The sequence below is a fragment of the Orbicella franksi genome, chromosome 3, assembly GCF_964199315.1.
Source record: "Orbicella franksi chromosome 3, jaOrbFran1.1, whole genome shotgun sequence".
NCBI lineage: Eukaryota > Metazoa > Cnidaria > Anthozoa > Scleractinia > Merulinidae > Orbicella > Orbicella franksi.
The window spans coordinates 2466434-2480189 of record NC_138147.1 but is presented as its reverse complement, the minus strand read 5'-3'; the positions used below and the strand labels follow the sequence as shown (position 1 = coordinate 2480189).

The 13756-nt window shown below is 41.3% G+C and overlaps 1 protein-coding gene across 3 annotated transcripts in view; it reads left to right on the top strand.

The window, feature by feature from the left end:
• Positions 1–13756, top strand: part of LOC145480650 (dynein axonemal heavy chain 5-like) — a 175897-nt gene that overhangs the window by 160613 nt on the left and 1528 nt on the right. For 2 of the 3 annotated variants that reach the window (XM_081458932.1, XM_081458931.1), the window contains 19 exons: positions 182–349; positions 902–1167; positions 1696–1825; positions 2300–2443; positions 2932–2982; positions 3325–3480; positions 4352–4534; positions 5116–5359; positions 5924–6229; positions 6788–6909; positions 7375–7566; positions 7953–8088; positions 8601–8740; positions 8938–9102; positions 9936–10130; positions 11061–11291; positions 11642–11830; positions 12207–12419; positions 13304–13432. In XM_081458932.1, coding sequence (XP_081315058.1) covers positions 182–349; positions 902–1167; positions 1696–1825; positions 2300–2443; positions 2932–2982; positions 3325–3480; positions 4352–4534; positions 5116–5359; positions 5924–6229; positions 6788–6909; positions 7375–7566; positions 7953–8088; positions 8601–8740; positions 8938–9102; positions 9936–10130; positions 11061–11291; positions 11642–11830; positions 12207–12419; positions 13304–13432 — 3360 coding nt within the window. Of the gene's footprint in view, positions 1–181; positions 350–901; positions 1168–1695; positions 1826–2299; positions 2444–2931; positions 2983–3324; positions 3481–4351; positions 4535–5115; positions 5360–5923; positions 6230–6563; positions 6750–6787; positions 6910–7374; positions 7567–7952; positions 8089–8600; positions 8741–8937; positions 9103–9935; positions 10131–11060; positions 11292–11641; positions 11831–12206; positions 12420–13303; positions 13433–13756 lie in introns of those variants that run through there. The other variant, XM_081458933.1, reaches the window with a different exon arrangement.

Genomic DNA, 13756 nt, shown 5'->3' with positions numbered 1-13756 from the left:
AGGTATTTTCTCGCAATATAAATTTTCAATCTCAAAGTCACACGCCTTGGTTAAAATGTTATCATAATTTAACTGTAACCAACATATAATAACCTGCTTGATTTTTGGGTAGTAAAATGGCAAATTTCTGGTAGCAGTTTCTTACTTGCGGGTTGGTACTGTACCTCATTTTCACACTCAGGATTCCATCAACGAAGAAACTGTGGAGCTGCTGATGCCTTACCTCGAGATGGAGGACTACACCATGGAAAATGCCAAGAAAGTTTGTGGTGATGTGGCTGGGCTGGCATCCTGGACCAGAGCTATGGCCTTCTTCTTCGGAATCAACAAAGAAGTTCTTCCTCTCAAGGTGACTAACATGTCTTGCTTCTGTAGTGACGTTGAGCATGTCGTTATCTTTCGAAAGTAATCACCCCAACCCCACTTACCTCAAGCCCAAAAGATTCCCCTCCCCGAACATGTTTCGTGTTTCCTTTTGTTACATTTACAGAGTTCTTACTGATCGTTAAAATCCAAGCTATGCTTCTATGCATGCTAATTTTACAAACGCAAAACTCTTGCTACTGTTAACTAGGCCGATTTTTTTGAAGGCAACAGCCCCTGCCATAATTATCTCGTCCCCAAATGTATCCGTACTTTTAAAAAAGTGTTTTCTTAACTTAGCGCCACATGAGTAAGCTGTTGCTCTTAATACATTTCATACGGCCAACGTTTTACCTATAATATATAATAAGAAATTAATATTTTAAGAGGAAACCTCCAATCAGGAGGGTCCCCTGATAAAATAAAAGTCTAAAATAGAGCCGGTATAGCAATAAAAGCTAAAAACTTTAGAGTACAACTAAGGATTAAAACTAGAACATATAACTTAACTACATTTTAATACGTTTCAAATTTCTAGGCCAATCTGATCATTCAAGAAGCTCGCTTACAGAAAGCAACAAGTGAGCTGAATGAAGCTCAGGCACAGTTGGATGAAAAACAGCGTGAACTGGATGCCGTGCAAGCTAAGTACGATCAGGCCATGCGCGACAAGCAAACGCTAGTTGACGACGCGGAGGCGTGCAGGAGGAAGATGGCTAACGCGACAGCGCTGATCGATGGATTGGGAGGCGAGAAAACGAGATGGACCGAACAGAGCAAGAAATTTGACCAACAGATTCAAAGGTGTGGTTCTTATTGGAGTGAGCTATTTTCATTGGGTGGTTCAAGTCCCTTGTTTTGGTTACTTAATTAAGGACTATGACATCGTCCCTCTGTTTCCTTGGGCGCTTTTCATTCAATCGAAAGACCGGAACGTTGGAAGCGGGGTTAAATGGTATGAAGATTGCCGGGGAAAGTTTCCCGAAAATCCGAAAATTGTTGAATTTCCACAATGTGAACCATTCATCCGCATTTTTTTGAAAATTTTGATACACCTCGTGAGAGGTTATTTATTCTCTTTCCCGGAAATTTCGCAAAATGCTGTTCCATTTGCCACTGGAAATTGGCTAAAATTCAAAGGTCGGTAATGGCGGACACAACAGAACAGCTGCGCGCCTAAGGTCACATGATCCATTCCCAGGCTCTATGGTTCGTGAGAAAAACATTTCTCACCTATTTCGTTTCATTGAATTAATGGAAAATTACATTCACTTATTGTAGAGGATTGATGTGATTTTAATCACAGATTCCTGGTCATTCTGTGTTCTTCAGGTTGGTTGGTGATGTGTTGTTGGCCACAGGGTTCTTATCCTATTCTGGGCCGTTTAACCAGGCGTTCAGGACTTTGTTACTTGACAACTGGAAAAAAGAAATGAGAAAAAAGAAGATTCCTTTCTCAGAGGTAATGCCTTACGAAAATAATTATCAGGAGTTATGACCTCTCGGTTACCCAGAACTTGTCAAGTTATCTGTTTTTTCTCCAGTCTCTTTACACTCTTAGAGCGAAATTTTTTCAATTTGCTAAAACTCAGCATAAGTTTTTTTTTTTTTTTTGTAAGTCAGTCGTGAGGCGGATGTATTATTGGTGTTTTTCAATGTTTGTGCTGTTTTCGTTGTTTTTTTGTTGGTATACTCGCAAAATTGTGGGTGTAGAATTTCCTGCTTGAATAAACCTCCCTGCAATGACGGCAACTGTCGAAGTTTAAGCTTGCCTGTTAAGTACATTTTTGACGGTCGTCAAGAACTTTAGTTCGTTTTGCACAGGTTCCCTGATGTTTAAAGAAACCTCTCGTGCAACACCTATCCTTTAACTTATACACTCTTGACTTCGTTTGGCCCGGGCGTGACGTTCACCGTTTTGTTTGTGTCTGAACAGGATTTGAATCTGGTGAACATGCTGACAGATGCTGCTACGCTTGGTGAATGGGCCCTTCAGGGATTACCGAGTGATGAACTCTCAGTCCAGAACGGTATCATCGTCACCAAGGCTGCACGATATCCCCTTCTTATTGACCCTCAGGTGAGATATCGATTATTATTACCCTGAGCATGAAGCGATGTCCTCGACAATGAAGTTCCTGACGAGAAGTGAAATTCCGATCGTCCCTTGTCTCGGTCACAACCAGGCCAATAATAAAATTATCCAATTTTTGTTTGCCACAGAAGTTTGAATTCTTAGTGTTGTTTATCTTAACTTTCCATTTGCTTTTTGCGATGGTGCTCTTCAGAATTTGCTCTGATAATACGGTGTGCTTTAGAGAAGCATAAATCGCTCGCTGCTGGACATGGAAGCTTTAGGTTTCAACAAGGATCGACTTGTTCCTGAAAGAAAATAGCGGAAGTCCTGTAACCATCGACATGACAATATTGATTTTAAACTCAGGTTTTACAAGCTCGAATTGTTCAAAAAGTCTTCACTTTCAGATTCTTGCCTGGAAAACATAGATGCATTTATTCGTAGAAAAAAATTAAGTTCTTTGTACTTATTTGCTTTTTAATGTTACTCAGGGCCAAGGGAAAGCGTGGATCAGAAAGAAAGAAGGACCGAACGAATTGCAGGTGGGTTTCATAAATTATTTGTTCCACTTTACCCTTTCAGTATAAAAGGTATAGTGAATAGTTAGCCTTTGATGTGACTCAGAGTACTTCTGCTTCCCCCAAGATGGGATGCTAGTTCACAGCAGGGTTACCCTCTAGCATTAAGTTCGCAGGTACCCATTTATGCAACTGGTTTAGTTGGAGAGAGAGGCACTGAGAGAGTGAGTCTGGCCCAAGAATATGACATAATGGCTATAAGGCACCGCGCCTCCCTTCCAACTGATTTCATACTTTTGTTAAAATAGTAGTTAGTTCTGAGAATTGTGTGTACCATTTCTACTGGTGACTTGTGTTTGCCATCAGGTCACAGCCCTCAACCACAAGTATTTCCGAACGCATTTGGAAGATGCGCTCTCTTTGGGAAGACCGCTGATCATCGAGGATGTGGGCGAAGAGCTTGACCCTGCTCTTGATAATGTACTGGAGAAAAACTTCATCAAGTCTGGCAAGACGTTTAAGGTACAAAATAACGTGCCATGGCGGGGACATTGACAAGCACAAAGTTTCGTTTTGGGAATGAAACTTCGATTTTCAATTTCATCACTAACTTGAAGCCATGCGGGTTTTGTTTTTATTTTCGAGAAAGACTGTAACAAAAGTAGCAACTGCAATAACTTTTTGGTCACCTTCCAAAAGTTCGTTTTTTCGCTCGAAACTTCGGTTCAGTTTCGATTTTATCTCTAACTTAAAGCTCCGTTTCTGTTTCTGTAGAAAACATTTCACAAAGTAAAGATAACAGTGACATCTTGATATCTTTCACGTGCATGTACTAAACTAAAGAAGAAGATACTCGTTTTAGCCGACAATCGGTAAAGGAAAGATGACCTTCGGTTACACACAAGAGAGAATTCACCACAATGGATTTGAACTTTTTTCCAAAACTCGTCACAGGTTCAACCCCTATTAAACGGCCACGCTCGGGGAAATGGATAGTGGCCGCTTAAAGGGGCTGGCCGCTTAATAGAGGTAAAAACAACAGAAAAAAGAGAGTTTAAGCATGACGTTTACGGCAGACGGCAAACGGCAAAGATTACCTCTGACTTGTTATTCTTTTCTTGTAATCCTTAAATAAATCACACAAAAATGGAAAAGTGCATTCTACTATTCACCGCAAATACAAATATTTTCACTCTACTTCACAGACAGCTGAAGACGGACGGCAAAATTTTCATTTTTGCCGTTTGCTGTTTGTTGTTACGTCATGCTTAATCTCTTTAAAACCTCATCGGGACTTTCATTTCTGGCCGCCTAATAGGGTTGGCCCTTAATAGGTGGCCGTTCAATAGGGGTTCGACTGTAGTAATGACTGCTGTGTTATTTCTGTTATTAGGTCAAAGTAGGTGACAAGGAAGTGGATGTTATGGAGGGCTTCCGTCTCTACGTCACCACCAAGCTTGGTAACCCCTCATACACACCGGAAGTTAGTGCCAAGACCGCCATTATCGATTTCACGGTCACAATGAGCGGCCTGGAAGATCAGCTGCTTGGAAGAGTAATCTTAACAGAGAAGCAGGTAAAAAAAAACGTTCTTGTTCTGTTCTGATATCACGGCCTGTTATTCCTGGATTATTACATGGAAAGATAATAGCTTTAACTTTCCACATCATTAATATGCGAGTCACTTTTGAGGGCGAAAACCTCAATACAAATGAAGTAGATGTTTCGGATGACCTGCATCCATCGTTAGATCCTAGATCCTATTCAATTTAAGTATTCAATACTATTCAATCCTTTCGCTTACATTATAGAAGGCATTTAGATACACTTTATAGGTTAAGTAATGAAAGTAGTAGAAATATTAAGCCGTAAAGAAGTACAATTTATATGTAAGCGGTGGCCAAAGTGGCAAGAGCTTTCTGTTTGGACATCGCCATGGTCAAGGAAATGGCAGCAAGATTACTAGCCAATCTTGTTTTCTATATAGATCCTAGATCCGATTAACGGTAACCGATGTCGGATTTAGGTCATCCGAAACTTTTGTTTTAAAACTGTTTTATTTATGCGAGGATCATCACCTTTTCTGTGCTTTAACTTCCGAAATTTGGAAATATCGTGCGCGTATGAAATATGAATAATTCATTGTGGTTGGTTTAGGAACTAGAAGCTGAGCGCACCAAACTGATGGAAGAAGTGACCGCGAACAAGCGTAAAATGAAGGACCTGGAGGACAATCTGCTATATCGACTGACTAGTACCCAGGGCTCTCTGGTTGAAGATGAGTCTCTGATCCAGGTTCTTAGCGTCACTAAATCTACTTCAGAGGAAGTGAGTGAGAAGTTGTTGGTTGCCGCGGAGACTGAATTGAAGATCAACACTGCTCGGGAGGAATACAGACCAGGTCAGTTATTATTTGAACTGAGAGTTTTTGTACGGCCACTGTCCTTCCTTGCTTCCTTCCCCTTTCACTTCGTTTGTTCGTTCACGCGTTCGTGCGGTCGGTAGGCTTGTCGTTCATGCGTTCGTTGGTTCGTTGGTTCGATCGCTCGTTCATTTGTTCGTTTGTTCGTTCACTCGTTCATGCGGTCAGTAGGCTGGTCGTTCATGCGTTTGTTATTCGATCGCTCGTTCGTGCGGTCGGTCTGTCGGCTAGTCTTTTTGTCATGTCTTCGTTTTCGTTCGTTCGCTCCTCTTGGTCGGTCGGTCGGTCGTTTTTGTCAATTCTTCGTTTTCGTGTGTTCGTTTGCGACATTCTTAGGCCCACACTGAGGCTGTATTCTACGATGGACTCCATGCCATCCAGTGAGAGTGGTATTGTTTCGAGTTGCTTCCTGTTGGAGCTTTGGTAGCACTGATAAGTTGTCATACCTCTTCGATTCATAGAACTGAAGCAAACTTACTTAGCTTGCTGTAATACTGTAATATGATTGATGACGAATTTTCATTCTGTCCCTCTCCCCCACAGTGGCCACACGAGGCAGTATCCTGTATTTCCTGATTGTCGAGATGTCTTACGTGAACGTTATGTACCAGACCTCTCTCAGGCAGTTCCTGGGTTTGTTTGACATTTCAATGGCACGTTCCCAGAAGTCTCCGATTCCCGCCAAACGAATCCAGAACATCATCGATTACTTGACGTTTGAGGTGTTTCGCTACACGACGCGTGGCCTGTATGAAGAACACAAGTTCCTCTTCACTTTGCTGCTGACTTTGAAGATTGATTTGCAAGAGAAAAAGATTCGCCACGATGAATTTAAGGTTCTTATCAAAGGTATGGAGACCGTGCATGTACTTCGCCCCTTTTTTGTGCGTGCGAGCGTGCGTGGGTGCCCTTATCAACTTAATAATAATTTCAATCAACAATGATTTAGATAAACATATACAGGCAAAAACTAACGATAGACAAATCCGACGTTTCGGCGACATCTTGGTGCCATTGTCAAGGGAAACTAATTAAATATGCGATTTCAAGAGGCAGCACCATTGTGTGTTAAAAACTCTCTTACGAAACAACAGCGACCAAGTATAGGTGTGAGTCTAGTTATATGTTTATTCTCGTACCCTGTTTAACTGGTTACTGAATACTTGCTTATCCCGTATGACAGGTGGTGCCGCGCCTGTACACAGTATCCTGCCGGATACTGTGTGTCTAGTTGTATGTTCATACCCGTATCCTGTTTAACTGGTTACTGAATATTTGCTTATCCCGTATGACGGGTGGTGCCGCGCCTGTACACAGTATTCTGCCGGATACTGTGTGTCTAGTTGAATGTTCATACCCGTATCCTGTTTAACTGGTTACTGAATACTTGCTTATTCCGTATGACAGGTGGTGCCGCGCTTGATCTGAATGCTGTGGAACCCAAGCCTAAGAAGTGGATCTTGGACATGACCTGGTTGAACCTTGTTGAACTCAGCAAACTGCCTCAATTTACACAGCTACTGGGACAGGTGATGTTGTGTTTGTTATTGTTGTTATTATTGTTGTTGTTGTTGTTGTTGTTGTTGTTGTTGTTGTTGTTGTTGTTGCATGCAATGTTACAGAACCAGTAGAGTGTAAGAAACGAGGCCGAGGTCCCACCCTCTTTTTTGGTTTAAGAATGAGGAATTTTTGTAACTGAATAGGTCCGCTTTCGTTCCACCTCCTTTATCAGACAATAACAGGTCCCTCGATTGTGAATTGTTCATGAGTTCACTCATACTAACGAGTCATGTTCAACTTGGTGTACGTCATTATAAGAGGTTTTTTGAAAACGGATCAACACGCTTACGACCAAAAATGCTGAATCTGATCAAACGTTCATGAATCCACTCCGGTCACAGCCTTTTTTATTTCTAATGCACGAATTAAGCCATAGTGATCAGTTTATCTTACCTGGCTTTCATTAATGAATTTTGCGTACTATAATTCCACAGGTTGCAAATAACGAATCAGGGAAAGCTTGGAAGACCTGGTTTGACTCTGAAGCCCCAGAGGATACTCCCATACCCGATGGATACCAGGGCTCTCTCGACACATTCAGGAAACTTCTGCTTATCAGAGCCTGGTGCCCAGATCGTACTATTAACCAGGCTCGACGTTACATCAGTGACGCCATTGGAAAAGAGGTAATGTAGAGGCAATAATTACTTTTGCTCCCCAAAATTACTTTCGGGAGTTCAAACCAGTCGAAGAAAAATTCATTATGCCAAAAACTGAAGAACATATAATACCGTGTTTGACCGCATTTCAATCACCTCGAAGTTCGTCAAAAATACTCCGCTACGCGTCGTATTTTCAACTCTCTTCTTGGTGTTTGGAAACGTGGTCAAACACGGTCTTTCGTGTTTGATTCTTAAAGCTCAAGCAACCTACTTCTGTGAAGCTTTCATTTGACTGAGCACTAGAGGTTCACCAGCAGAAAATAAGGCCTGAGCTCAGAAGTTACCTACCGTTTGAGGCGAGGAGTAAATAGTTAACCTCTCTGAAATTTTTCTTTGCTTTACTTTGACAGTACGCTGAGGGCGTGATTCTTAACTTGGAAAACATGTGGGAGGAGAGTGATATCAGAACACCAATGATTTGTTTCTTGTCAATGGGTTCAGATCCTACAGCGTCCATCGAGGCTTTGGCCAAGAAACAACGTTTAGGTAAAGAATTCTATTCTTGTAATGACTATTGTAGTGTTAATCTATTTCCTCAAACTGACAGCTGTTGCAATTGCAGGCAACGTTCCCTGACAGGGTAGAATTTTATCCACATGAACTCTGACAAAAAAGAACGCAATATGTTCTAGCCAATGTGAGCCTTTCGTTAGATGATTTTTAGACAAGAGACTAGTTTTTGCTCTATTTACTCAAGTGTTGTGTTTCAAGCTTAGGACTTTTGAGTTCGTGACCGTGAAACAAAATAGACCATCTAAAACACAATGTGGTCAAGGATTGCAACTATTAAATGGTTAATCAGTTGGCTGTTTACATGATTGTTCCCGGGACGTTAAACTAACTTCCTCCACACAGACCAGATCTTTTTGTCCCAAGATAAAGCAAAATGTCCTTGGTCAGTTTGAAGATTAGCCTTATTAGACAGGTGTTATAATTGGATTAAGCATGTCATGGGAAAAGTTGTCTAATAATGGTGATTGTTTTTGTATCTCGCACAGACTGCCGGGCCATCTCCATGGGGCAAGGACAAGAAGTGCACGCGCGGCGTCTGTTGGGACAGTTTATGAACGAGGGAGGCTGGGTACTACTGCAGAACTGTCACTTGGGACTCAACTTCATGGATGAGTTGTTGGAGACGGTATGACGGATAGAACCTTTTTCAAGCTAGAAATGTCAATTCTCGATATACAGTGCTTTACGTTTCTTAAATGTTAGTTCTAACAATTTGGTTTTGCAGCAAGGCAACTTTTCCTTGTTGACTATGTTCTTTTCTCTCATGACTTTGTGTTGTGTCAGATTTTACTAACCAAGAGATTTATTATTTTCGGTTTTCAGATCACAAGCACTGAGAATGTGAACGAAAAATTCCGTTTGTGGATTACGACTGAAGTTCATCCTAAATTCCCAATAACTCTTCTCCAGTCCTCCATCAAGTTTACTAATGAGCCCCCGCAGGGAATCAAGGCTGGTCTGAAGAGAACGTATGCTGGAATCACACAGGTTTGGCTCAGATCAAGTTGTTTTTTCGTAGATATTTTTCAGCTTCAGTGAGCTGAAGGAGAATTAAGTGTATGATTCTGGGTGCTATTTTTCATCATCTTTGGAATAAAGGAACAAATTGTACTTTGGTGACGTGGGTTTGAAAATTGTGAACTTTATTTTAGGCAAAAGAATTCTGATCTTGTTTTAAGTGTCATCCCCTTGGAGAAGCGATAGTCTCCAAGACTGCCGTCGAAAGTGTATGTACCTTCGTCATTGCGGAAAATTTCGTCTAGTTCTGCAGTCTTTCAGTCCAGAAATTGTGCCCATTTAAGGACGTTGTCAACTAAACAACTGAACCTTCGAGAGTGCAGAAAAAGGTACAAAGTATCCAAGGTTGACCCAATGGGGAAGTTGCATTTGATGCAAGTCCGATAGCCCTTCTCGTTGGCCTTATTCTATCTGCCAACTATAACTCTAAAAATGTTATCAACTCATTGGACAAGAAAATAAAGAAATTTCAATTTTTCTACGGAAATCTATGCGAGTCCCGAGCTATCGGAAAGTACTTTCTTTGCACGCTGGGTATAACCTCTTCGCATAAACACGTTCTATATGATAGGGGTTTCAATGACGTTTTTAGCGGGAAGTCATTTGGTTTTCGCAGGCGGACAAATCTTTTGAACAGAACTTCTTTATGAGAACAACTTTCCTCTACATAATCAAACCAGGCAGGCAAAATCTTCCTCACAGCCAGGCAATTAGCCCTGTTACTAGCCCTTATTGAAATTTTCATGGAAGAATAACGCAGGAAACTTGTAACCGGTGTTTAATTTAATTTTGTTTTCCCATAGGATCAACTCGATGTGACTAACATGCCTCAGTGGAAACCAATGCTGTACGCAACAGCTTTCTTGCACACCATTGTTCAAGAACGACGCAAGTTTGGACCTCTTGGATGGAACATCCCTTATGAATTCAACTCCGCTGATTTGACAGCATCTGTGCAGTTTATTCAGAATCATCTTGATGACATCGATCCAAAGGCGGTGAGTTGTGTTCATTGCTTATTGCTATGAGTTTATGTAACTATGATGGCGACGCCGAGGACAAGGTTGATTAAAAATGAGTTTACATTTTACCTACGAATCTCGCGATACTTTTCAGTCATTTAGTTTGTTCCTCTTTGTCAAAACTATCACGAAACTGAATATGGAACACATCGTGAAATTCGAATATGAATTTTAAAAATTATTTTTCGTGGTTCACGTTCTCCAGACAACGCAGAATTTGGTCATTTGGAGAGGAAGGCAGAGAAATGTACCAAGAATTGTAACTCACGTGCACAGCCATTGTTCTGCTCATGAAACCTTTTGTTTAGTGACGTTCCCGTTGCCGTTGCCGTTGTGGTAACTGAAAAAAACTGCGTAGTCAGATGGAAAGAAGATTATCGTGAAATTCCTACTATACACGCGCCAAAATTGCAGGCGCCAGAATCCTTTCGATAATAAAACCATTCAAATACCGGCTTATACTGAGACTCTGGTAGTAAACAACGCTGAAATTCATCTTCCGATTATTAAGCCCTCTAGAGAAGGTTTTGTTTCATGAGAGTAATTCCAGAGAGTTTTGATGTAGAACGTGTTTTGTGTTTCATCTCGTTATGAGACTTGATTTTCATTTGATGGGCATTCAGTGTTCTTTTATGCAGCTTTTATGATGAAGACGCAGTCTCTTCCAAATACATGTTGAACCATGAAAAACTCCTACCGATAATCAGTCCCTTTGCGCCCGGAGAACAAGTGCGCAAAAAAAAAATCATTTTAACCAAATTACGCCCATGTCAAACACCCTTTTCCATGAGTAAACCATGTAGTTATATAAATTTCAAGGATGCAAACAGCGGTTTCATAATGCAAACCGTGCTGGGTATCAATCTGTTTAATCGGAGACATTTTCTCCTTTCTTCCTCCCCGTAGGGTGTTTCATGGGTCACAGTACACTACATGCTTGGTGAGGTTCAGTACGGTGGTCGCGTCACAGACGACTTTGACAAACGCCTGCTTAACACCTTCGCCCGCGTGTGGTTTAGTCAGGAAATGTTTAAAGACACCTTCAAGTTTTACCAAGGCTATAACATCCCTCGCTGCTCGCAGATTGCGGACTTCAGATCTCACATAGATGAGATGCCGTTGTCGGACACTCCAGAGGTAAGTGGGTATAAGGTGATCTGACGTCTGACGTCATTGTTCAAATTTAACCTCATTAGAATACGACTTTGCGTAGAAAAGGCGTCAAGTAAGATATGAATTAAGTCTAACTATTTAAAGAGCTTGTTACACTTAATAATTGGTAAAATGTTTGGCTCTTTGGGTATGATACTCACGGAGAAACTGGTTTTCAAAAACTCCATAATGTTAATGAGCCCATACATTCATCGTGAAATTTCGAGTTTTATAGTGATCGTCCTTACTTCAAATGGCCGCTTATTTTGAGCTATTTCAAATCTCGCACAGAAAACACACATATCACAAAACCCATTTCGTTTTTCTATTTTAAGGTGTTTGGTCTTCACTCAAATGCTGACATCACATATCAGACAAAAACCACTTCAGATGTATTGGAGACCATTGTGAACATTCAACCCAAAGACAGCTCAGGTGGATCAGGAGAGACCCGTGAATCACTAGTTGCTCGCCAGGCTACTGAGATGTTAGACAAGTTGCCGGTGGATTACGTTCCTTTTGAGGTCAGAATACTGAGGTCTTAATGCAATATCATATCTCGCATGTGCTTTGTTTGTTGTTGTTTACTACGGGTAGACTGGAACGTTAGAAACGTCCCAAATATTTAGGTTATGTAAGCCCCGCCAGTTTCTATCTCGCTCAATAAAATAAACACGCACTATTCCGTTTATAAACAACATGCAATCTTAGAACTTGGCCGTATCTAACAATCAGAGCGCCTGTTATATCAACATAAATAACACCTTGTGGTTTCTAATGTCACAGCCTGCGTTGTAGTACGCTTTTTGGACAATCTATATTTTTACGATTAAAATTGTAATGTAACCTTGAAATTATTTGTGAACGTGTCGTTAATTTTACCCTTGTGAATCGCTTCAGGTTAAAGCACGCCTTCAAAAAATGGGTGCATTGACGTCGATGAACATTTTCCTTCGTCAAGAGATCGATCGAATGCAGAGAGTAATAACAGCGGTGAGGAACACACTGGTGGACCTCAAACTGGCCATAGACGGTACCATTATCATGAGTGAGAACTTGAAGGATGCTTTGGACAATATCTATGACGCTCGAGTACCCGCCTTGTGGAAGAAGGTATCTTTGCTTTTAGACAGGTCGTGTTCTATGGGAAGAACCGTTTCAGCCAATTCGATTTCTTAGCCGCTTACTTTTCGTGAAATAGTATGTGTGTAAGTTGTGAAGAATAATTTAGGGAAAACACAGGTATTTTGGAATGTGAGTGAACCTTGACTGTCCTTGTCCCAGGACCGTCGAGGCTGTAGCCAGAGAAGAGGCACGGGGTCAGGGTGTGGTGTACGTCATCAATTACGCTAGCGTTGCTGGATAGAAACTGGAAGAGAATGTATAAAGTAGCATTTCAGAGCCTCTCAATTTCAGGCCTACCCCCGGACCTCCCTAGAGGCGTGTCCGTTCAGCACTTGAATCAATGTCAGCCGTCTACTTCATGAACTCGCCCTCTACTCCCTAAATTAATGAGAGTCCGAATTGATTAGATGGAAACTTTCCAACGGAACTCTTGGGTTGTTTCACTGGGATCAATCTTTTTAACCTGGTTTTGCGACTTTCATGGTTTATTGGAAACAGCAATTTCTGGTTGGTCAGGTTGTAGGGACTAATGCAGCCTGAAATGCCAGTCATCTCCACCCTCAGCCTAATCATCCGGGCTAGAGACTCTCGCCCGCGGATTCGGGTGAGGGTGGAGATGGCTGACATTTCAGGCTAGGCTTGATGCACGGTTCCCACCAAAAACGGTTAAAAAAGTGTTGCAACCGTATCGGTGATGCGTTGAACAAGGAGATTAAGCTAACAGACCACTTAAAAACAACCATAGCAACAACAATTCAACCGGGAGAAATCGATTGATCCAAATGAAACGCGACCTTAGATTATCTTGTTCAATTTCATATCATAGCAGTAGCAACGTGTGAGCTCTAAAATATCTTTTCTTTTCATTCAAGATTTCTTGGGACTCCACCACCCTGGGGTTCTGGTTTACAGAGCTCATCGAGCGTAATAATCAATTCTCGTCGTGGCTGTTTGAAGGGAGACCCACTGCATTCTGGATGACTGGTTTCTTTAACCCTCAGGTATGTTGCCCAGAGGTGAAATGTCTTGAAGGAAATATATTTCAATTCGCCACTCCAGGACTAAGGAAGATTGAAGAAAAATGTTTGGCGCTAGAATTTATCAGATCATACGAAAGCTAGCATGAGCAATGTATAATTGATGTTTGCCAAAATAAAGTAAAAAGGAAAACACTTTGTGAATTGGAGAAACGTGGGAGGATAGCTGGTATCGAACAAGACTGTTTTACTTAAGTAACAAGATGCTGACTAATTGTCAGTTATTACTTTCTGCTCTTTTTACTATGAAGTTACCCGTTTTGTCGTGTCTAATGTTTTCTTCATTCT